Source organism: Aplidium turbinatum, chromosome 10, assembly GCF_918807975.1.
Source record: "Aplidium turbinatum chromosome 10, kaAplTurb1.1, whole genome shotgun sequence".
NCBI classification, from domain to species: domain Eukaryota; kingdom Metazoa; phylum Chordata; class Ascidiacea; order Aplousobranchia; family Polyclinidae; genus Aplidium; species Aplidium turbinatum.
In genome coordinates, this window is record NC_137481.1 from 6,253,195 (window position 1) to 6,276,635 (window position 23,441).

At 37.2% G+C, this 23,441-nt stretch overlaps 3 protein-coding genes across 3 annotated transcripts in view; 1 reads left to right on the forward strand and 2 right to left on the reverse strand.

Annotated features, from left to right (window-relative positions):
* LOC145778864 (WD repeat-containing protein 37-like) overlaps positions 1-23,441 on the forward strand; it is a 103,614-nt gene that overhangs the window by 20,862 nt on the left and 59,311 nt on the right. The window lies entirely within an intron of this gene.
* Positions 1-23,441, reverse strand: part of LOC145778863 (60S ribosomal export protein NMD3-like) — a 145,613-nt gene that overhangs the window by 5,172 nt on the left and 117,000 nt on the right. Inside the window, exon 2 of the mRNA XM_082590451.1 lies at positions 497-553. Coding sequence (XP_082446577.1) covers positions 497-546 — 50 coding nt within the window. The 5' untranslated portion in view covers positions 547-553. The remainder of the gene's footprint in view (positions 1-496; positions 554-23,441) is intronic.
* Positions 6,627-12,276, reverse strand: LOC145778508 (uncharacterized). Its single transcript, XM_082590003.1, has 3 exons — positions 11,550-12,276; positions 8,920-9,258; positions 6,627-8,727 (listed from the first exon to the last, which is right to left on the reverse strand). The coding sequence occupies exons 1-3, from the start codon at positions 12,202-12,204 to the stop codon at positions 8,594-8,596; spliced, it is 1,128 nt and encodes a 375-aa protein (XP_082446129.1). The 5' UTR covers positions 12,205-12,276; the 3' UTR covers positions 6,627-8,593.

The window sequence follows — 23,441 nt, forward strand, 5'->3', positions numbered from 1 at the left end:
AGTAATAGGGAATATGTAGGCCTAAACACAATCACAGAACCATATAATGAGAACAGAATTAAAGTTTGAGTGACTCTGAAACTATACACTCAGTTGCTATGGATTCTTTTGTGATAACACTAGCCATTGCCTTTATATTAAACAGAACCCATTTTAGAAATTGGATATGACACTTGATGGTGCAAGTATATATATTATTATTAAGCTGATAAGATTTGTTTATAATTGCTGCTTTGTAAGCTATCTATAAAGGTGAAAACTTTTGTGTTTGAAAATGCTCTTAGCTACAGTTTGAAACATGCCATACTTTAATGTTTTATTGTTGTTGTTATCATTAATTATCTTTTAAGTATTGGTAGCTAAACTTTAACTAAAACGAAATTAAGCCTGTAGGTTTTTTCCCATCGGATCAAGATTATGGTGGTGTGAAATCCACAACTACCAGACTAAAACAAATTAAACCAGATAAAACTTCAAATATATACAATTTACATACATTAAACCAGTGGTTTGTGTTGGCACAATGTTTTCCATTCCAGTTTCCATGATGATGCTCAACAGTGTCACAACTGCCTGGCACCAAACTAAATTCCGATACCAGTTAACAAAAGAATATCACTTTGCTAACATAAGTTATTAGATTACATATTGAAAGCAAGAAAATTTGTTTTATTGGTTATATATAATATGATATACTATTATTACCAACTTCAAACAATACTTTTGTGGTATTTTCCAATCAAGCAAGTTTAAGTTAATGTTAAAAACTCTGTATAGTATATGAGCCCAGGCCCTAAAATCGCTTTATCGCACAATGCGTTGCTCCTCAGCGCTTTACAAATTAGACACTGTCAATGTAGCCGTATAGAGGCGCAACTGAGTACATTATTACCAGAATACATTCCATTGCTGAGTGCCAAACAGGAATAAAATTCATTACGGTACCACTTTTAAAAAGTCTTTGGTTGGTATAACCAGACATAGCCAGTCGGCTGCATAGCCGAGTGGTGATAGCACTGGAACGATAATCAAAAGGGCGCCTGTTCGACACAGCTCAGCATGCGGCTGTGTCTTTGGCAGGACAATTAAAGACATGCCTGAAGGTGGACATGAAGATTGGCTTCCTTGCCTTCCCATCCACTTAATTTAAATCTTCAACCACCAGATGTAAGCCTGGATACGACAAACAAAAACCAGACATGGTATCAAACCCATGCCCAGTGATTCAAAAGTGGACGCATTAGGCCAGTGCAAACTTTTACTTTAAGACTTTCAAAATCATCCTTAAAAAGACTTATAAAGATGATTCGATCACATAGGCCTACTGATACATCATCATAATTATTTTGTTGCCATTAAATAACTTCAATCCATTTTCGCTTTGAGTCATTCCATTATAATTCAACAAATTTTGAAGAAATTTTACACCACCATCTCTTAGATTTTCTTTATTTTTACATATTTGGTACTTATTTTAGAATAATATTCATAACTGTTGGAATTTTTTTGATACCTTGTGTCGTTTTCAAGTTATCGCAATTTAAAATTTGACATTTTTGCCACTAGTGGCGCCATTGTGCGTGGGAATACTTTGGGAAAGTACTCTAAAGTCACCATTTCTTGTCCAATTATGATGAACGAAGTGTCTATTCCCATGTTCTCATAGGTGAGGAATTCAATTATGCTATTAAAATATCAAAAAAACAATTGCTTGATATGAAAATCCTCATGTTATTTTTTGAAAGTTCCTCAAACTTTAAGGCCTCCTCACTCCCCCATGATTGCATAAATATTTTTCTGATTGGCTTCATTTTGTAAAGTGATTGTTTATTTACCAAGAAATGAAAAATCTTTCACTGAACTTTTCTCTAAGTGCTTTTATCACATTAACTGTTAGCATACCCATTGCAAGCTAATAATTATATTTAAGCTAACCAAAAAATAAAGAGCCCAAAATGTAGATACCAAACTCATGCTCAGCAAACAAACGTTTCGAAAACTTTACTGTCTTCATCTTCAGTGTTATAAATGTAAATTTAAAAAAGTCGGACTGAAGGAGGAAGATGCAAGGGACAGGGTGAAATGGAGAAAAGGGATTAAAGCAATTGCTGCGCGGAAACAATCGGCCACCCCCACTAGTGGGGAACAAACCGACGATGGATTATGATGTGGTGATGTAAGCTTATTGTGCAACAGTAGTACTATTTTAGAATCTGATTGACCAAAAAAGTTATTTCTCTATATTATATGTGCACTGCATAGGCCTAAATAATATTCTAAGGACTGCTCTCCATTCAGTAGCATCTAGTGCAGGGACGGGCAACATACGGCCCGCGGGCCGGATCCGGCCCGCGACGGGATTTTGAGCGGCCCGCAGACAGTTTCCGGTCTTTACATAATGTGGCCCGCGGCCACTCTACCGCAATCCTCCACTACTTGCTTACTACGTCAAATAATAGTGACTGTTGGTTATTTTTTAGTTCTTTGATTATTTATTTTCGGTTTTTAGTCAAGTGACAAGCATGTTATGTTCCGTCATTAACGGGCCTTCCATCCTTTTCTTTGTCTCTTGTAAGAACCTTCTTCAGTCTCAAGCTGGAAAAATAGATCAAAGTGAAATTTGGCTGATTAGTGTAATAATTGCACGGGGAACGTATACAAATAATAGTGATTGTTGGTTATTCTCTGGTTCTTTGTGTTTTTAGTTTCTTTGTTTTCAGTTAGAATTAGATTTTGAATGTAGCCTACAATAAATATTTTCCTATGGATTTTGCCAAGAAACGTAAAGTTGAAAAGGAGTGTCGCGAATTTAACAAATATGCTCAAGCGCTTTTTCACACAAGTCGGCAAGAAAGCAGTAGGCTACCATAGATGTTTCAATGAAAGTGACAACTTTGATCGACTACAGATGTCCCATTGACTTCAGAAGCTACATTACGTTAATTGTTAATAAATTCATTAAAGACTATTTTTGGTCTTTATGCTTTAAACTTAAAGTTTACATTACTTTAAATAGAATTCATTCTTTGTCTAGGTGGATAAATACACGCTTAATGTAGCAATTCATGAATCCGGCCTGCCAACTACTTCATTTTCCCATATCAGGCCCGCCGCCTGAAGAAGTTGCCCGCCCCTGATCTAGTGGATGGAATAATTCCCCAGCAACAACACTTTAATAGTCTGAAACTTTACTCTATCAATATTGGTGACCAGGCCTGCATAAGTGGTTCAAAGCCTAGCTACGACTACAAGTACCGTACATGCGAAACTGCCAGGATTAAGCACCTGGCTAAAGAAGCTTTTCCAGTCCGAGGATAATGATTCAATCAATCAAACTGCATAGCGTTGAAACTTCTTGCTAAAAAATCATTTTAAGTACAGCCACTCAGCAAAGAAATGTAGCATATGATAAACTTTTATGTTTCCTGCATCAGCATGAGATAGGAAACAGCCTCTCCTCGTTCACACAGCATTTTTAGACCAGCGTAGCAAAGAATGAAAATATCATGTTTGGTTGGTTTTGAATCTTTATCCTCGGACTGGACAAAGCCTTGATGATAATAGGTTATTTCTGATGGGTAGCCTACGCATACTTGCAGAGGCTTTTGACGCATGGCGGGTTAGCGTCAATGTCTCACCCAGAGATGCCAGCGATAAATTTCCAATAAACTTAGATCGTGTGTTCAAAAAACCCAGATGAGGTAAAGAAAACCCAGGTCTAGAAAAGATATAGTGAAGCGGTTAAAATGCATGCATTTGCTTTTAACACCACTTTATATCATCACACAGAAGCCTCAAAAAGCTGCAAATAGTAACATGTAGGGGATGTACGCGCATACAAAAAATATTGACGCCGTCAGCGTAAACGCAAACGTTCGAAAAACCATACGCCGTATGCGTCAAAGCAACTTGTAAAAAAGGTTGGCGGCGTCAGCGCATACACTAGCGTAAACTAATTTTGTTTGCTAGGTACCAAACATTCACACGGTATAAACCACTCGAAACAAACAAGTTTCATTTTGAATTTCCACGAAGAAACACAAGCATCTGAAAGAGTTCATCTGACATTTTGCTGTGTTTTGATTCCAATATGTCTTTGCCCATTGAAAACATTCTTTCAACTGCAGCACTGGAAGGTATTGGCGCGTTGTAGCGAAAAAAATACATTAAAAAGTATGCGTTGACGCTATGCGCTAAAAAGCCGCGAAAACTTCACGGCGTAGCCTCAAGCGCAAACTATCCAAAAAAATGTGACCGCAAGCGTTAGCGCAAACAAAAAGTCTACGCCGCAAGTATGCGGCGTATAGGTACATCTCTGTAATTAGGCTATACAAATACACATGCTTATGTTGGTAGGCCTACAGTAGTTATTATGGCATATAACTAGGCTACCGGTATATACAAAAACAAATGGGGTTCCTGCAGGGCCGGATTTAGACCATGAGAGGCCCTAGGCTATTCCATTTGTGAGGCCCCTTCCTATTTTTGAGCTCAGAATTTCTCTCTAAACAAATCACATGTCATTGCTTAATGTTAAAAATATAAGTGCATTAAACTCTTCGTTCTTTTCATTTTCTACATTCATGAGTGCAAATTTTTAATTAATAGAATAAAAATTTAGTTAAGGCAATTTTGCTTTTAATTTCTTTGATCAAACAACCGTTACAATAATTGTAAACTTTATATACGAGGACATAAGTAATAGTTGCAACCATCAAATAGAGTAAGACTATAGGCTACCTAATTTTTTTTCTAGCTTTCGTCAAAGCAAAATCATGCAAAAGTTTATCTGTTTAAGTTTGTCACGCTCAATGCACAGAATGCTCAGTGCGGACAATCTTTCTTGAGACATTGTCGATCTCAGTTTATTTTTGATGCTTTTGAGCCTTGAGAAAGATCTCTCTCCTGAGCAGTTAGTGACCATTAAGCTTATAGAAACAGTTTTAATATTGCTTCAACATTAGGAAAGACAGTGTTAATTTATTCCTTGCACATAATTTCATAAAGGTCTCCAACTCTCCATGTTTTTTTTGTTTGTCGTATTTAGGCTTATACCTGGTGGTTGAAGGTTTAAATTAAGTGAACGGGAAGACAAAGAAGCCAATCTTCGTGTCAACCTTCAGCCAATCTTCGTGTCTTCTGTACCGGCAAGCTCTTGGTTTTGTGTTTGTCTCGCGTACAAATGAAAATGTAGAAGTTCATCAGTAAGTTTCGGGTCAACATCTTCCGGTTACGTTAAAAGTTCTACGCCTCGTACAATTTCTACCTTAGTTGCTTTCAGATTAGCAAGAAAGAGGAGCATTTCTGCAAATTAGCTCTTCTTCTTAAATTGGCTTCTAGTGCGTCGAGCATAGGGATAAAAGAATGTATTTTAAACCTTTCCTTTGAAGAGAGTTCAATTAAAGCGTCAGGTGCATTTCTTTGTCTAATAGTAACAGCTCTGTAGTTAATATTCGGCAAGGTTGCTTTTGCTTGCTGATCAAACTCATCTCTAATTTCGCATAGAAAGTCTACAAGTGAACCGTAGCCTACAATTCGGCAGAAGTATTTAATAACAATTCAGATTTCTGAAGGGTTTTGCTAACCCTGAAAAAACGACCTAGCACTATGGACCAAAAATGCAACATAAACACAAATTCCAATTTTTCCATTTTTTGCAAATGACAGTTTGCAGATGCAAACGACGTAACAATGGCTGTTTACAACGTGGTTGAAACCAGTTGTGTACAGAATTTTCTACTCTGAAAAGCTTGATAGCCTATATTATACTTCAGGTAGGGTTTAAACTTGTTTTTAATGGTCTAATGGCCTATGCTTTGTTCCACGATTAAGAAGTGCATCATAAATCCGTTTTGCACCATCAACCTTGCCAGTCTTACATTGAGACTGAAAATGCAAAACCAGCGCTCCCCACTGCTCTAATATGCTGCTGATCTGTTCTCGAGAAATCCATCATGTTTGTGTTATTAAAAAAAAAAGGGCGATTACTTTAAACCCGTATCAACGTAAAGTCAATCGAGGATCCGCGTAAAGCAGATACAAAAGCATCAATAAATTTGAGAACAATGTGAACACTGTAATATTAACGACGACCTTTTAGAGTACATGTTAATTTAAACAGCAAATGATTGGTAGCCTAGTGGTTGTTAAGCCAGGACCTTAGAAATTCTTCCTTTGAAATTCAACAGAAGAATTTCAAAGGAGGCAACATGTCTTCTTTTCATCTGTGTTTTATTTTGAAAGTTTTATTTGTCTTCGTTTTTCTTAATTTTAAAATTCTTTAGGTGTTAATTTTGTAACCGTACCATATTTTAAACTAATTAGCCTACACTGCTTCGGTATCAAGCACGTGATAGGTAAGGTAACGTTCGCGTTTCGTCGCTTCTACCTTTTTCTAGACCTCTGCTATTTTTGACATGTAGCCTATATTGTTTTTCGTTGTGATGGTCAAAAAAAAAAAAAAAACTTAATTGAACGTTTGATCAAAAGTGGGAAAAACTAGGCTAACTGGAAAAGGCGATCTGGTACTATGACACTTCCTCAAATGGGCGATCTACCTAACACAGAAAGCAATCATTAAGAAAACAAATCAATAGTTTTTTTTCAAGTCTAAACCTTAAAAAAATTTTTTCATAAACGTTTGTGTGCGCTACTAACTTACGTCAATTCCTTCAAAGAAGAATGTTTTATAAACATTTTTCAGCAAAAGTATAAATAGGTGTTAACTGTCATGCAGTAGGCCTAGCTAACTTATAACACTCTTAATAAATTTTCAAAAGTAAAACCCGAATCTCAAAAAGTAAAAGTGGCTCGAATCAAGATCCTAAAAATCTTGGATCTGTAGGTCTACAAATCTGATGGGCCTGTGGAGCGTAGCTTATGTCTGATGACAAGGCTCCAGAAGGCTAAGGGCAAAAACAATCTTTGTCCAGGAAAGGGTAATTGGGAGACTAAAAGGAGACGCTAGAGTTGGTGAGAACATCTATGTGAGGAACCTGAATAGAATTAACAACTGGGAAGCATGTAAAAGGGCTGCAATAACTGGAGAACCATTGTTAGCAGAAACAAACGTCAGCGTCAGGTCTCATCTAGGCTACTAAACAAAGGGACAAATGGTTGATGATGTATGAAAAAAGTCAAATAATTATTTGGCACTTGAGTGAGCTATAAAAACAAAGTGAATAAGAAAATGTTGAAAAAAAAACGGAGAAAAATCACATGCTTTTCTTGATTTTGGCGGTTGGGGAATATAACCTAAGCCACCCTAGTTCCGCTATTGATTACGTTTTATAGGTTGACAAAAATGTTAAAGGCAAAATAATGGCGTCAAACGATATATGATCACTGCTCATTGAAGAGCTCATCATACTAGTTCCAGAGTAAATTTCCCAAGCGGAAGTGTGATCAATGATTAATTGATCATGGTTAAGATTTTCGACAATGATTTACAAAAGGTGACAAAGTGTTTTTTTATACGGAAAATGAGATGAAATTGAAAGCAAACAATAAACAATTGATGAACATCGAGTCAAATCGCTCCGTCTTGAGCGATCATTCGTTGCTTCAATAAAATTTGTCACAAAAGACACGATTTGCAAAATATCAATGCGATTTGTTGCCTAAACGCAACTTGGCATCTACCGTGTTGCCGGGTATCATTCTTAGTTTAATTAAGTAGGCCTAACCTCTTTACCAAAATTGTATTAATTTTATAAAAAAAAAATTTCAGTCAACATTTTTAATTGCTTTTTGCATCAAAATTCGTGAAAAACAAAACGACAACAAACAGCCACAAGTCTCTAAGCCAGTAGTAACCAAACTTTGTTTTTAGTCATTTTCTTCTATATTATAGAACTTGCAATGCTGCAAACCATAAGCTGAAAGACTGGAAGATGTTGATCGCTGAGTTCATATTGATTAAATTATTGAAAGTAGCAAGAAGCCTCATAGGCAAGACGGACAAGAATCATTGAAATCTGGCCCTGGAGACGAGCTCTAAGAGTCAGTTGGATTGAGAGACGCATAAATGAATGGGTGAGAAATGATCGGAATCTGGGAGAGTGAGGGGAGGCTCACCAACATTAAAGAGAGGAAGCGCTGCAAATACGGCCACTGGAAAAACAAAGATAGCTTAGTTTTGGCTACAATCCTAGGAGAGGTTTAGGAAAGAGAAAAACATGAAAGATAAATAGAGTAGATTGACAATATTCTCGATCGGACAGGTGGACTCGACACTCGACAGGCAAGGAAAGCTGCTCTGGAGAGGAATCACTACAGTCGTATTTACTATTATGACTTGTTGAACTGAACGCTTAAATATATAAAATTGAGTAACTCTTTCTAAAATCAACACTTTCTACTGGAAGCAAGCATAGCCTATAAGGTACTGAGAATGAATGAGAAAGATTCATGTGCGTAAGGTAACTTTTTACGTCACTGCAAAAGAATGAAACAGGTCATGTAGTACAATGTTGTACTATGCATTTATCCACTATGAACATCAGATCGTCAATAACTTCCATAGGTAATCGGTGTAGCACCACAGACTCAAAGAAAAAATATAAAAACAATAATACAACAAGACATAATTCCATCAACTTTTTTTTGCAAATGAGCCACAATTAATGTCACTTGTTAAGTGGGATAGCATGTGTCTCGCACAGATAGTCTTCTCATCAAAGCTCAGGGGGCAGTAAAAGCATTTGTGGTGTAATCCTTTAGGTGAATCTAAGCAAAAATGACTACGGTTTACAAGTCATAGTTGTAACAAACTCAATTCTTAAAAATACAGTGATAGCAATATTCAAGAAGAGTAATGTAAAATGTTATAATAGTGTACTTTATAACAGTGCACGTAACACATTAAGAGCAACAACTACAACTCCAGGAAATATGCTTATTTATATGACACAAACTGACCTTCATCATCAGGAGAGGCAGTTTCAACAATAGATCCATTCGCATTGTTGGATTTTTTCTGTGAGGTTGGGATGTGAATGATTAAAAACTGTTCTTTGTCACTTTCGACTTGCTCTGCAGACAGCATCGTGAAAACGTTCACCCTTGATGTTTCTTTCATTCGTTTTCGAGAACATTCCTCCTCAGAGGAAATGGGTCGTTTTCGAGACTCAATGCACCCAGACTGTTTGTGAAGTCCATTTTGCAACTTGATGGCAAACTTCTTATTCATTAAAGTCACAATTTGAGAAAGATATCTCCTGGTTTCACTTCCAACATCATTGGAAATATCTGAAATACCTGTGCATATAAAAATAGCACATTTTTGTGAAATTTGTATTTCACACTAGCATTAGGTTGGGCACCTTGAACGAATGAATGAGACTAATTTAACAAAGCAAGTTTGAAATAAAGTAGTAATGGGAAAAATTAGAAAGAGAATATTAAAGGAAACATGGGAAAACACAATGTAAGGAAAAGAAAATGTAAAAATTGAAAATGCCAACAATAGAGAGAAGTGGAGGATTCGCTGCAGACAACTGGTCAACTCGATGTTTCAATACGAAGATCATACTTCTTTGAAGCAAGATAAAGAAAAATAAATAAAGAGAAAAAGAGACACCAGCATTAATAACATGTATATATAGGCGCCTAACTATTTTTTGGCGGTGGGGGCGAAAGCGTGTTTCATCAGCAGCAACGTAAATTCAGCAAAATGTCACGCAGATGGATGACGTAATCATGTCGTCACACTAGGATTGCTTTTATTGCCACACTCGGAGTTATCGCTACGTTCGACCTACCGTTAATTATTATAAACAAAACTCGACCAAAACACATGCTATGCTTCTGCGTTGGCTAGCGGTTGATGGACTGCGACTCTTTAAGTTAAGCACAACATAAAGTTAAGCAACGAACTAGATTTATTAGCATGAAACAAGAGACGAAAAGGTTTAATAAAAGATATACTGTAAATGGAATGAAAATACTAACTTGATCATACGCTTGAAAATATACCTGTTGAAAGCAAAATCATTCATGTTTACATCAATTCAACAGCACGTCACCTTTAATAAATTTAAAAGTTGCTGACATCCGTAAACAGCCCTTGAAAAATAGTTACAGAGAGACGTTTGATTAAGTTTTCGACTTGACATTGCTCCCTTTTCTCTATAATATCGCAACTTATGACAGACCTGCTTTCAATTCGCTATAAAACGCCCGTTTTCGTGTTGCAGATAAAACAAATAATGAGCATATTCCTGCCTTTGATCGGGTTTCTATGGCAACGGTCGTGTGTGCGCCATGCAGTTTGCGCGAGTCCGTTGCTGCGTTGATTATGCCGCGTGTGCGCAATGCGGTTTGTACCAGCCCTTGTTGCGTTGGTTAGTGGTTACCTCGAGCCCAGACTTCAAGTTCATTTTCACAGCGAGCGATTCACTGCCACGACAATTCACTGCAGAGGTTTCGACTTTCGAAAGCGACATCGAGTCTGTTTGCAAGCGCATTAAGCTAAACGCACGCTGTGTCTACATAGCAAATTATGTTGTTTTTGGGTGCATTTAACCGGAATGACCCGATTCGGTGAGTCCGATTCGGTGAGTTCCCTATTCGGAGAGAGCCTTTTTCGGTGAGAGCCCTATTCGCTGAGTTTTTTTTTTTAAATTATTGCGTGCCGTAGCCTAATTATCATTGCCGTTATAGGGGTTAGGGGATAGGGGTTTTTGGGGGTTTGGTTTTGAGGTTTTGGGGATAGGGGTTTTAATTAGGCTACGGTACCCGATAATTTTCAAAAAAAAATTCAAAAAAATCACCGAATAGGGCTCTCACCGAAAAAGGCTCTCACCGAATCGGACTCATCGAATAGTAGCAGACCCGCATTTAACATCTGATGCCATTGAATCGACGCAAAATGGTAGATTTTTGCTATGTCCCAGGAAGCAAAATCAGTCATTTTTATATTGATTTAACGTCTGCAGACGTTAAATAACGTAACCAGTGTGACTAACCAGTGTGATTAAATAACGTGACGTAACCAGTGTGCAATATCAGTGTGAGTAGGTAAAAACATGACACATAAAAACAATACCAAAAATTTGTTAAAAAGACTAACTTTAATATAAGTAGTAGTACCATTTACTCCAAGGTTGTTGTACATTTGTAAAATGTACATTCTACAAGCATGCAGCACTGAAAATGCTTTTTCAGCATAAAAATGCATGTTAACCTTGTGAATAAAGATTTTGCACTCCAATTAATGGGGTCTGCTAGTATTCGGTGAGTCCGATTCGGTGAGTTCCTAACCTCTAATCCTAACCCTAAAACGACAATGATAATTAGGCTACGGTACCCAATAATTTTAAAAAAAATTGAAAAAATCCCCCGTTAAGGGATCGGACTCACCAAATCAGACTCACCAAATCGGACTCACCGAAACGGGCCATTCCAAATTAATGCTATCAGTATATTACATACTTTTTTTAAAACTAAAACAATTGGTGAAAAAATAAAAAGTTGGAATAAGCATGACTGCATGAGCAATGGGCTAATAAAATTAAAACTGGAAATTGTATTGGAAAATTGGACATTACCTTGATTGAAACAGGACTGATCTCGTTTTAAGCAAGATTGCAGAAATCGATTGACACTTTGCATGAGTTCACCTTCAACATTGATTTTATCAGACAAGGATAAGTCTTTGGAAGATACGATTTGTGAAACTGCCTTTGAATGACATATAGGCCGGCAATTATCTTCTAGTGTAGTTTGCGAAGAAGAGGTTGTTTTCACATTTTCTGTTTTGGCAAGAGTAAAAGTGCATTCTAATTCACTACGATTTGACAGTTCCCATAGCTTAGCGACTTCAAGAAAATAAGTAACGGGAAGTAAAAATTTATGAAAAGCTTTCTCAACAAAACTGGTACGATCTGCTTCAGAACTTTCCACGGAAGCTGGCATTAAGCGGTAACTTTTCGGGGAAGAATTTACAAAACGAGTTTGGGCAAGTTTTTTTATATCTCCCTTAGATGCAGGCAGCCATGGAGATTGACAAAACATAGATGAAACTGAAGAAATCCCTGAAAACTTGGTTGGTAACATGACATCTGTTTCCATGTGATCATACTGACACTGTTGTTGACGGCTTGTTTGAGATGCTTGATTTGTAGGAGTATTGAAGGTATTTTTAATAGACAAGCTACTAACATCAAGTGGTGGACTGTGTACTCCAGAAAAAGCGTTTTCCATGACTTGATTTGCAAACTTAAAACATTCTAGCTCTACCAAAATTATGCTATTATAATGGATTATCTCAGTAAATTTTTGCTATGACAGAAAAATAAAATTATCGTGACACAAAGAAAGTGACATCTGTCTAAATACTTTATTTAGTAATCACAGTCAGCATTGCTTGTAGTCATAGGACTAAAGCCCACTTTTTCTGTCTATTTTGGCATTTTTAAAGTAGTAGTTGCCCAAAACTCGCCTGTAAATAATTATTTTAATACTAATCCAAAGCAATTTTATTGTTCACTTATAATATCAAACTACCATATTTTTGGCAAATTTAACCTCTCTGGTGCATAACATATATTACTTGAAAAATAATTGCCAGCTTCAACACTTAAAACATGAAGCTTTTTATTCCTGAGGTGTATTTTAATTTTCTCATTTTTTTTTTGTTTTTGAATGGTTAGTAATGTATACTTTTAACCAGGGAGTCAAACCGAACCCGAACCGGATTTTTGTAAACCGGTTTTGGTGCGATTTTGTCTGAACCTTAACCGGAACTGAACCGAAAATTTGAGTTAGCTTAAACCCTAACCGAACTCGAACCGGTTGAAAAAAGCGGTTCACTCCAGCATTACGTCATTGTTCGCATTGTGGTAAGTGAAGTTGTACGTAGCATGTTGTTATCTTGGAGGCCACATTGTACGGATGAATTATAGCCTATTCCGTAACACAAGATCCACTATCATCCTATCATCGATGCTTTGGAGAGGAATTTTTGAGGTAAGCAACTTCTGTTCTGTGACATCATAGACAATATAGTTTGATTGTAACTTGTGCAACAAACAACAAAGGCAAGTTAATTGAGCAAAGTAGTGTTGAGATCAGTGTTGCCAATCTTGAGGTTTTCACGCCCAATTGGGCTAGTTAGTAGTTGGGCAATAGTAGGCCTAGGCCTAATTTTATCGGACCCGAACCGGAACTTATAAAACCGGTTTTAAGTTTCTTCGAACCCGAACTGAACCAAATTTTGCAACAATCTTTGAACCAGAACCGGACCCGAACCGGAAAAATCAAACGGTTCGACTCCCTGCTTTTAACCCAGCAAGTTTTATTTACTGTATTTTAAACACAATAAGGCGCAATTTAAATCCTTTTTTTCCTCATAAATTGATTGTGTGCCTAATGTATGGATCAAGTAGTGCTTTATTGCGGAATGGTCTGTTTCGGTGAGTCCAATTCGGTGAGTCCGATTCGGTGAGTCCGATCCTTTAACGGGGGATTTTTTCAATTTTTTTTTTAAATTATTAGGTACCGTAGCCTAATTATCATTGCCGTCATAGGCGCCGAGTTTTCAAAATAGCTGGGCGGGCGAACACGCTGTCACATCATGAAGGTTATTTTGTGTGTTTTTCAAAAGGGCGATTTTGCGAGGTTGTTGGGCTAGCCTAGTTTTACATTTAAGTATATGTCTCCTCTAACACGATTTGGAAACAAGTAATAAATGTAATTGGTACGCAACAACGTCTGGTCCTGGTAATTCAGTTCCGCATATTTTTTGTGATTGGTATGTGCGGGTTGCGGGACGAAAACTGCAATACTGTACTAGTTCCATAATTACATTACTATTGTTGATACAACACGATAACACACACACAATGCATCGGTGAGTTAGTCGCTCCTAGCGGGCGCACAGATAAGAAACAAGATGTTGTAATGCAACGCAGAAGCGATTTCACGGCAATTCAGCTCCCGAGAAGCCATTTAGCGATAAACTGCGCTATTGAACCGAGCTTACATTGAATCTACAATTAGAACAGTTATATAACGAAGGAGCTGAATTGCAACTAATGACAGCCAACGGTTTCATCCGGCCAAACCAACAGGTGTGCACATTTCTTATCAGTGACGTAACAGACGCAACTGTGATGATTGAGATGACAAAATAGAGCATTTTGGCAGCAGAGTTAATTGATAACGTCTTTTGAGAGAAAATTACTCCTTTGAAGAACAATGCTACAGTTTTTACAACGATAAAACATCTGGCGATGTTAAAACGATGTAAAAGCAGTGGAAATTGAGGTCAGACTTTTGCCGCAAATGAAGTTCCTCGCATGTTTGCGCAATTTATTTGATTTATAGCACTGGGCTGCGAGTGGCAGAGTGGAGACAAACGGCGCGGCCGGACACTTTTGCTCGCTTAACGGCGAATCAACGTTGTTTAACGTTGCATGAATGTTACAAATGGCAATAATTGACGAAAACTAATAGCTTAATTAGTAGGTCTAGTAGGGGCTATCATATGGCGACAAAACCCTGCGAATAAGGTAAGTAGGCTAGGATCAGAAGGTGGCAGATGGTTACAGAAATTTTGGGACTTAAATTGCATTAATTTTTTTTTAAATTCCTGAAATGTCCGGCGGGCGCGGCCCGCCCGCCCGGGACTTGGCGCCGGTGATTGCCGTGTTAGGGTTAGGGGTTAGAGGTTAGGAACTCACCGAATCAGACTCACCGAATCGGACTCACCGAATAGTAGCAGACCCCTTTATTGCCTACACTCAAAACCAGTACCGATACTATTATTATATAAATAAACCACCGTCTTACACAATAAACTACGGTAAAAGCAACTAGCAAAGTTCTGTGATATTCATTAGGCCTATTTTTTCTTTTGCTTATTGTACTAGGGTTATACGGTAACCCATACTCCTTAAAATACGTTGCATTCTATGCCCCTGTGCGCCATATGTATGAACAAAAAACTAATCAAAGCAATTATTGACAGTGCGCCTTTAAATCGGGTGCGCTATCATCATCATCATCATCATCAGCCGGTCATGCCACTGCTGGCAGATGGCCTCCACATATGTTTCCACACCATTCTGTCTTTTGCTGTTCTCATCCAGGTGATGCCAACCTTTTCTTCTATGTCATCTCGCCATCTTCTTTTTGGTCTCCCTCTAGTTCTTCTTGCATATCTTGGTGTCCATTCTGTGGTTATCCTGGCCCATCTGTTGTCTTTCATTCTTGCTACATGTCCCGCCCATTGCCACTTTAGGTTTGTTGCTGTTTCTATGACATCTTTGATACAAGTTTTGTTTCTGATAACTTCATTTCTAATCTTGTCTTTTCTATTTATGTTCAATATTATTCTTTCCATGTTCCTTTGTGCTGCTGCCAGTTTTCTTGTTTGTTGTTTTGTGAGTGACCATGTTTCTGCTCCGTATGTTAATGTTGGCAATATTACTGTGTCCATGATTTTTTGTTTTAAGCTAATTGGAATATTCTTGCTCTTTAAAAAAGTGTTATATTGACCAAATCTTCTCCAGCCTGATGTTCTCCTTTGGGTGATCTCAGTTTCCATGTCGTTTCCTGGCGTTATCATTTTTCCTAGATATTTGTATTGATCAACCTCCTCTATCTTTCCTCCATCTATCAAAATACCCGTCCTTGGTTGTTTCCCTGCTATCTCGTTACACATTATTTTTGTCTTTTTCTTGTTCATCTTCATTCCATCTCGTTTCCCTTCTCGATTCAGTTCCTCAAGCAATTGTTGCAGACTGGGTTTTTTTTTTAGGTCATTTATCGGTCATTGACCGATTTTTTAGCAAAATGTCCGAAAAAAATATAATCAATTTGGTCAAAATGTCCAAAAAAATATATAGTCAATTGACTATATATGACCAAAAATGACCAAAATAAATAAAATTGACCGAATTTTTTCAAACCATTTGGGACAAATGACCGAAAAGTCTCAGCGAAAAAAAAAACCCAGGTTGCAGAGTACCTTCTGACTGTGCAAAAAGGATGATGTCATCGGGTGCGCTATATGGTCCGTAAAATACGGTACGGTAAGTCTTGTACATAAATTCAGCACATTCTTATTGCAAAGTAACACAAAGTTGTGTAGTGTACAGTAGGGTGGCTCATTTTCCTTGATGTTCTTTAAAATTTTTGTCAGTTTGGAATAATGTTCCATTTTGCTCACTGATATTTGTAAACCAAAAATTTTTGTTGGGTTTTGACCTTTGACCCTGGTTCACCCAAGGAGAAATTCTGAGTTTTTCTGAAAAATTAGTAAATTTCGAAGTGGTTTAGAAGTATCTCAAGAGAGGATTTCTCAAAATTTGACCACGTGATTTTGACGTCACTTCCTCTGTTAACTTCCACGTGGAACATCTTCACCCTACTCCAAGTCTGAGAGTCACTAATAGTGCATGCTTTTAGTGTCATTTTAGTTGATTTTACAGCCTTTTCGCAGTCAGTGAATCTATAACGTCGTAGACCAACAAAAAAATTTGGCATAAAAGATGAGAGTCATTTTAGAGTATTTCAGGGCCCCTGATTCCGAAAATGCACTTAGTTTTTTCGAATTGCCTCTAGTTTTCGAGATATTTGACAATGAAAATATTTTTGAAAGCGTTTCTCAAAAGCATTCAATTAGCAAATTACTCATTTTCAGCCCTGTTTACCATTATGATGTCATAATTGCACTTGTCTAGTTCAATTGGTTCATATTGCACGAAAGTTCAAAACGCAAGCAAAGGTTGAAATGAACTGTGTTTAACGTAAGGGAGACATAAATACTCAATGAAAACAGTTGTGAATCAGTAGGCCTACATCACAAGAAAAATATCCCGAAAGTCATGTGTTTATGAATGCAGCTTTATATTGAAAAGGAAGGCCTACTGAAATGGATACTTGTACAAATGAAGTTTTATTCCAAGCCTTTGCTAAGGCCAAGTCTTTGCTGCAAGAAGTTTTTTTCTGGTCTATAGGCTAAATAAATGGCATATAGGCTAATAAAATATGCCTTTGACAAGTAGGATGCTGTACAAACAACCCAGATATATTTTGCTGCATGAAGCAACGCAGAGGACCAACACATTTTGCGATAGATACAGCGCTATATAAAAACAAGCATTATTATTATTACTTTGACATGAAGCTGGGTGATCAAGATAAGTCCTGGGTTCCTCCTAAAGTATGCAAACATTGCACTCAAACCCGTTTCTGGGGTCAAGGCTAAGAAGTTCAGAGTGCCATGACATAAAGAGAGCCGTGGAATCACCATGAAAATTGATACTTCTGCACGGTGAGGATGTTCGAAGGAAGTTGGAACATCATGTTTACATGGAGTGTGCAAGGCAGTCATTGCATGGACGTTGCTATTTCTGTTTTTTGTTTGCCCTCTTTATAGTTTCAAGTGGTGATTTGCTTGAAGCAATAGGAAAACGGGCATGACTGAGAGTAACCTCAATACCTTCAGTAATGTTTTGGAGCAAGGTCAAGTTTTTTTCTCAAAACCATTTCTACCACCTACTGTAGTAGTTAAAGATTTAGTTATCAAAAGTGGTAGCTGCAATCTTGGCTCCTCATCTCGATCAACATGGCATTCTTGACTCCAAGGCCAAGATTACGTTCTTCCGCAGCAAGGATAAATGCAGCTACTTTACTGAAGAACATAACTTTGTATTCTGTAATTATATAAATGGCCTTCGTACCTTGATGGGTGTTGCTCAGTAGGCCAATCATAATAAAGAGTTGCGTTTGTTCATCGATAGCTTTGTTTTGTTTATTTGTCTAGTTTGTTAAGCAAAACAATGTATGCATTTTGTTTGTACTTAGTAGCTTATACTTAGTAAGTCTGAGACTGTTGAAATCAACAAATATATTAATGCAAAACGCAAGTTATATATTCTACATCTTGTATCCTCAGGCTTACTTTGCATCATATTTTGATTGTTACTAGGCCAGTAAACGTTAAATAGCTGTTTGTTTGGGTTGTAATCAACGTGATTGGTTCCAAATAGCGTTTATACAACTCAGAAATGTGTCTGGGATTACTTCCAGTTTTTGTCTATGTAGTAAACGACACGACGTTAAATCTATAGGGGCTCAAAATTGCGAAAAAAATGTTTTTGCTATAACTCAAAAACTAAAGCCAATTCGAGAAAACTTAGTGCATTTTTAGAATCAGGGGCCTCGAAATACCTTAAAATGACTCTCACATGTCTTTATATAAAAAAAGTTTTGTTGGCCTGTGAAAATCGATAAACATCGTCAAATGATTCAAGAAACTGAAAGCAGTAGATATTTACTACGTGAAGAGTGCACAAAGAAACTCATGTCTGAAATGTGGTAGAATTCGACATTTTGAGAGTAATACATGTGTCAGTGTTCATGGAATTGCTAATTAAACTACTTTGCTTGCTACAAGTTTGTGTTACTGCCTCTTATTGTGTCCATTAAGATGCTAGAGTGCATTAGAAGATAGCGAGTGAGCAGTTTCAGGGATAAGCAAAAATTCGATATTTTGAAAAAATTCAAACGAGGTGAACCAGGGTCAAACGTTAATATTTTTTTGTAAAATTTGGTGTAGGAGATACATTTACCAAAAGGAACAATATTCCAAACTGACGAAAAATTAAAAAGAAAAAAACTTTTTTTTGGAGATTTTGCGCCAGCCTAGTGTACAGTCCTCGAAATTAGCGGCGGCACACGGCAATTGCCGTGGTAAATGCCGCCGCAAACGTCATAATGGCTATTCTGCTACGGCAATAAAAACGCCGTCGCAAAATGAGTATTTAATTCAGACAAAAATTGTTCAAAATTTCTTCCTGTTTGATTTACTCGCAGCATGAGTTTAATCAGCAGAAACATCGCACCAAGACCTCACCTCGGACTATTTTACTTGCTGTGAACACTCACACAGTCTTCAAAACTAGCATATTTTTACTTTGCAAAAACGTTCACAAAGCCTATCAGCAAAAATTGAAATTGCCCCGGCAATTGCTGTGAACGTTTATTACGAAAAAATTGTACCAAAACATGTAAAACGAGCAGAGAAAAACATAATCGAATAGTCTATCACGACCGCACTGTTTGATTTGTTGTGATGTAATAATACCAAAAGTAGCGATAAAGCAATCAACAGGATACGCAGGCTGTTACGGTGATTCACGTTATAACTCATTGGGGGGGGGGGAAAGTAAGTTAATTTTGGGTTGGTTCAACGTTCGAGTCAGCACAAATCGATTTAATTTTCCAGGCGAGCTATATCGTGTAACAACAATGCCCAATAAGAAATTTACGTTTGTTTTACATTAATTCGACATCTAGCGACGTTAAATTATCATGAAATAACGTTAATTGCTCAATTAGGTACCGATAACAAATCAACAGCTCCCTGCGAGAAGATTGCCTCGATTTACGTATACAGTACACTAACATAATTTCGGCACAATTAGGATACTGCGAGCAACACAAAGTCTGTTGGATAAAGAACTAGTCAGAATCGGAATCATTGGAGGATGAGGTTGTCACGTCGTCACTGGAATACTTGAAGACGCAAAACTGCCCGTTCATGAACGCGCGATGCCATATGATCGAAAGCATTACTTTTCTTTACTGCCGAAGAACCATTTATCCAATTTTGTACCACTTTTTATATTAGCAACGACACCGGTCAAAAATAAGCATTTGATGAAAGAATAACTTTTGCGTAACAATTAAGCCAGTATTTATAAGGTTGCAAACTTTTTACAGTTCACAAGAGCATTGTCCGTGTATAAAATAGCGTGCGTGATGCTTTGGGCTACCGCCTTGTGACATACGATGAAGAAGAAGCGCGTAAAATTTTTTTTGATTAAAGCATACGGCAATTACCGTCGCAACCAAGGTTTGTTGATTTGGCGACGGCAATGTTTTTGCTGTCGTAGATGGAAGCTAGTTTCGAGGGCTGAGTGTAGTTGTTGCAGTTCTACAAACTACCGTACTTTAACTTAATTTTGTGCAACTTTAAACTTCAGGTTAGTTTTAAACGGACAAGCTTTGGGCGACCACTGCTCTTTAAAATTTCCAAAAAATTAGTTTTTCTAAAAATGTAAAAAATATTTGGCAACACTTTTACACTCCGCTTGTCAGACATCCAGCCGAGTTGGTCATCCCTATACTACAAATCCCTCGGAATAATTCTCCGGCAAAAAAATTTTAACAATCAGAAACTTTACCCTGTCAATCTCTGTAACCGGCCATGTATCACAAACCGGGTGGCCACGATGTCGTCCCCTCATACATCGGGACGCGCAATCATTTACGCCACCAGAAAAAGCTTCATATGTGACAGGCTGTTGGATTTCAGCTTGAGCGTCAATGCCGCGTCGTCCCCGGTGAGTGATTATGAAACTCACTGCTGATTAGACTTTATATGCGGCAGCGGGCTGTTGCATATTAGCTGCAGCGTCAATGTCCATGTCGTTCAAACAAAAAACAACCAATTTGGTACGGTAGGCTACCATTTTTAAAAGTTCCGGATTTTGTTCTATTAAATTCTCAAAAATAAAACTTAATTTCTAGGCTAATTGTTTTATTTTTGGCAGTGGCTATTTGACCGGCGCCGGTCTTTGAATCTGAAACATTATTTAACCGGTCATGACGTCACGATATAGGCACTTTTTTTCTTTTTCTTTTTCAAAGCAAAAGACGAGAAGCGCCTATATGAGTTCTAAATTTGACTACATTATTCAAATCGATCCGTGGCGCTTATGATATTTCTCCGGTTGCTGTTCCAGAGGGAATTAGTTCGATACTACCCAGAAGCGTTTATTTTTTTTATTTTTTTTTTAACTAAATTTTGAACCAAAGTGCATTTTTTTAATTAATTTTTAATTTGAGTAGCCTACAGCCCTATTTTTCATGTCTTTTCAAATGTAAGTAATAAACTTAGAGTTTTTTTAAGGCAGTGGCTATTTGACCGGCTCCGGTCTTTGAATCTGATACACTATTTGACCGGTCATGACGTCACTACATAAGCGCTTTTTTCTTTTTCTCTTTCAAAGCAACAGACGAGAAGCGCAGATACAAGTTCTAACTTCAACACATATTCTTCAACTCAGTCTGTGGCGCGTGCGATACGTCTCTAGCTGCCAATCAAGAGGGGATGAGTTCGATACTATCCGGAAGTATTCTTTTTTTTTATTTTTTTTGGCTAAATTTTGACCCGAAGCGCATTTTTGTGGTCAATTTTTAATTTGAGTAGCCTACAGCCCATTTTTCATGTCTTTTCAAATGTGAGTAACTAATAATGTTAGAGTTTTTTTAATTTGCTGGAATTTGAGAATTTCTCTTGGTAATTTTCCGATCGTCATAAGTGAACGTGTGTTGCCGAACGACCCTACATTTTTCTCTCAAGTTAGTTATATACAATACTTCTTTAAAAAATGGTTTTACCATTATCATTTCTTTTAAAAGAAGTATTGTATATAACTAACTTGAGAACTATACTTGAGAACTATTAACTAACTTGGACAGTAGGCTACTCAAATTAAAAATTGACCACATAAATGCGCTTCGGGTCAAAATTTAGATAAAAAAAAAAAATGAAAAAAAGAATGCTTCCGGATAGTATCGAACTCACCCCTCTAGATTGGCAGCCGGAGACGAACCCTACGCGCCACGAACTGAGTTGAAGTATACGTGTTGAATTTAGAACTTATGTCGGCGCTTCTCGTCTTTTGCTTTGAAAGAGAAAAAGAAAAAAGCGCTTATGCAGTGACGTCATTACCGGTCAAATAGTGTTTCAGATTCAAAGACCGGAGCCGGTCAAATAGCCACTGCCTTTTTTTAATTTGCTGGAATTTGAGATTTTCTCTGGATACGGTAATTTTTCGTTCATCATTAGAGGATGTGACAGTGTTTGCCGACCGACGCATTACATTTTTGCTCTCAACAAGTTAGTTATATACAATGCTTCTTTTAAAAAAATGGTAATGGTATGTAATGCGTCGCTCGGCAAACACGGTCACATCCTCTTATGACGAACGAAAAATTACCATAGCCTACCCAGAGAAAATCTCAAATTTCAGCAAATTATAAAAACTCTAACTTTATTACTCACATTTGAAAAGACATAAAAAATACAGCTGCAGACAACTCAAATTAAAAATTGACTAAAAAAATGCACTTCGGGTCAAAATTTAGTTAAAAAAAAAATACATAAAAAAAAGGAAACGCTTCCGGGTATTATCGAAATCATTTCCTCTGGAATAGCAACCGGAGAAATATCATACGCGGTACGAATCGAGTTGAATAAAGTTGTCAAATTTAGAACTTATATAGGCGCTTCTCGTCTTTTGCTTTGAAAGAGAAAAAGAGCCTATATAGTGATGTCATGACCAGTTAAATAGTGTTTTAGATTCAAAGACCGGCGCCGGTCAAATAGCCACTGCCTTTATTTTTCGATGTTTGCTAAAAAAGAGGAAAAAGGTGGCAAAATTTTGTTTTGACTTGAAAAAGTTTATTTTGAGCAACCCTATTTTTTACCTACATTTAAATGAACAAAAAAAGTTGAAAATCTAGCAACACTGTTTTCAAGGGACAACATTGGGGGGATGACTTTTTCAGGGGATGAAATCGGTGGCATCCTCAAGATCCTCTTTCCGTACGCAAAAGTACCAGAAATAACCTATCAAGGCTTTGTCAGACTGAGAATAAAGATTCAAAACCAACCATGCAAAAATTAAGCAAGGCGATAGCACACAACAAATTCTGTCTAGAGTTTACAAGCAGATCTGACACAGTGCTTAAGGCAAATGAGCCTCCGTAAGAGATATGCAAAAGAATGTACTGACAAAGTAAGGGCGAGTACTAAGTCACAATACGTGACAGTTTAACTTTCGATTTCATGTCCAACTTTCTTTTTCACAAGTAATTTACTGTACATAACAAACTGCTAGGATACCATTCTTATATGAAGCCACATCATTGAAATTTGCTTTTTGCTCGAAATCCTACTTGCTGTAGGCTACTGTACCGGTACTCTGAGCTCGCAGAAAAAGATAGTTCAAATCATCATTCATTTTATTTTTTTTCATTAACGCGTCCGCGACAAAAAATATGTTAAACTTGATTACGTTGCTCGGCTTCGTATGCCTATGGTTCAACATGACAAACTCTCTACCAAAGCTCTAAAAAAGATACTAACTACAAAAATCGATATAGACCTACCAGCACGTTAATGAACGGGAAAAGGTGGCAAAACCTTGAAAGGTTTAAAACTTGCCTGAATGGAAAATCACGTAGCCTACCGTAGTAGGCTATATGTCAGTAGTTAACACGCCACAAAACCCTGCCGTTTGTTTGGATGTTTTTTGTACTTTTTGTGTTCAGAGTGTGGTAATATATCTATTTAAAGATCTAATGAGTGTTTGTATTTTAATTAATATTAAGACTGTCTGACGAAAATTCTATTCATC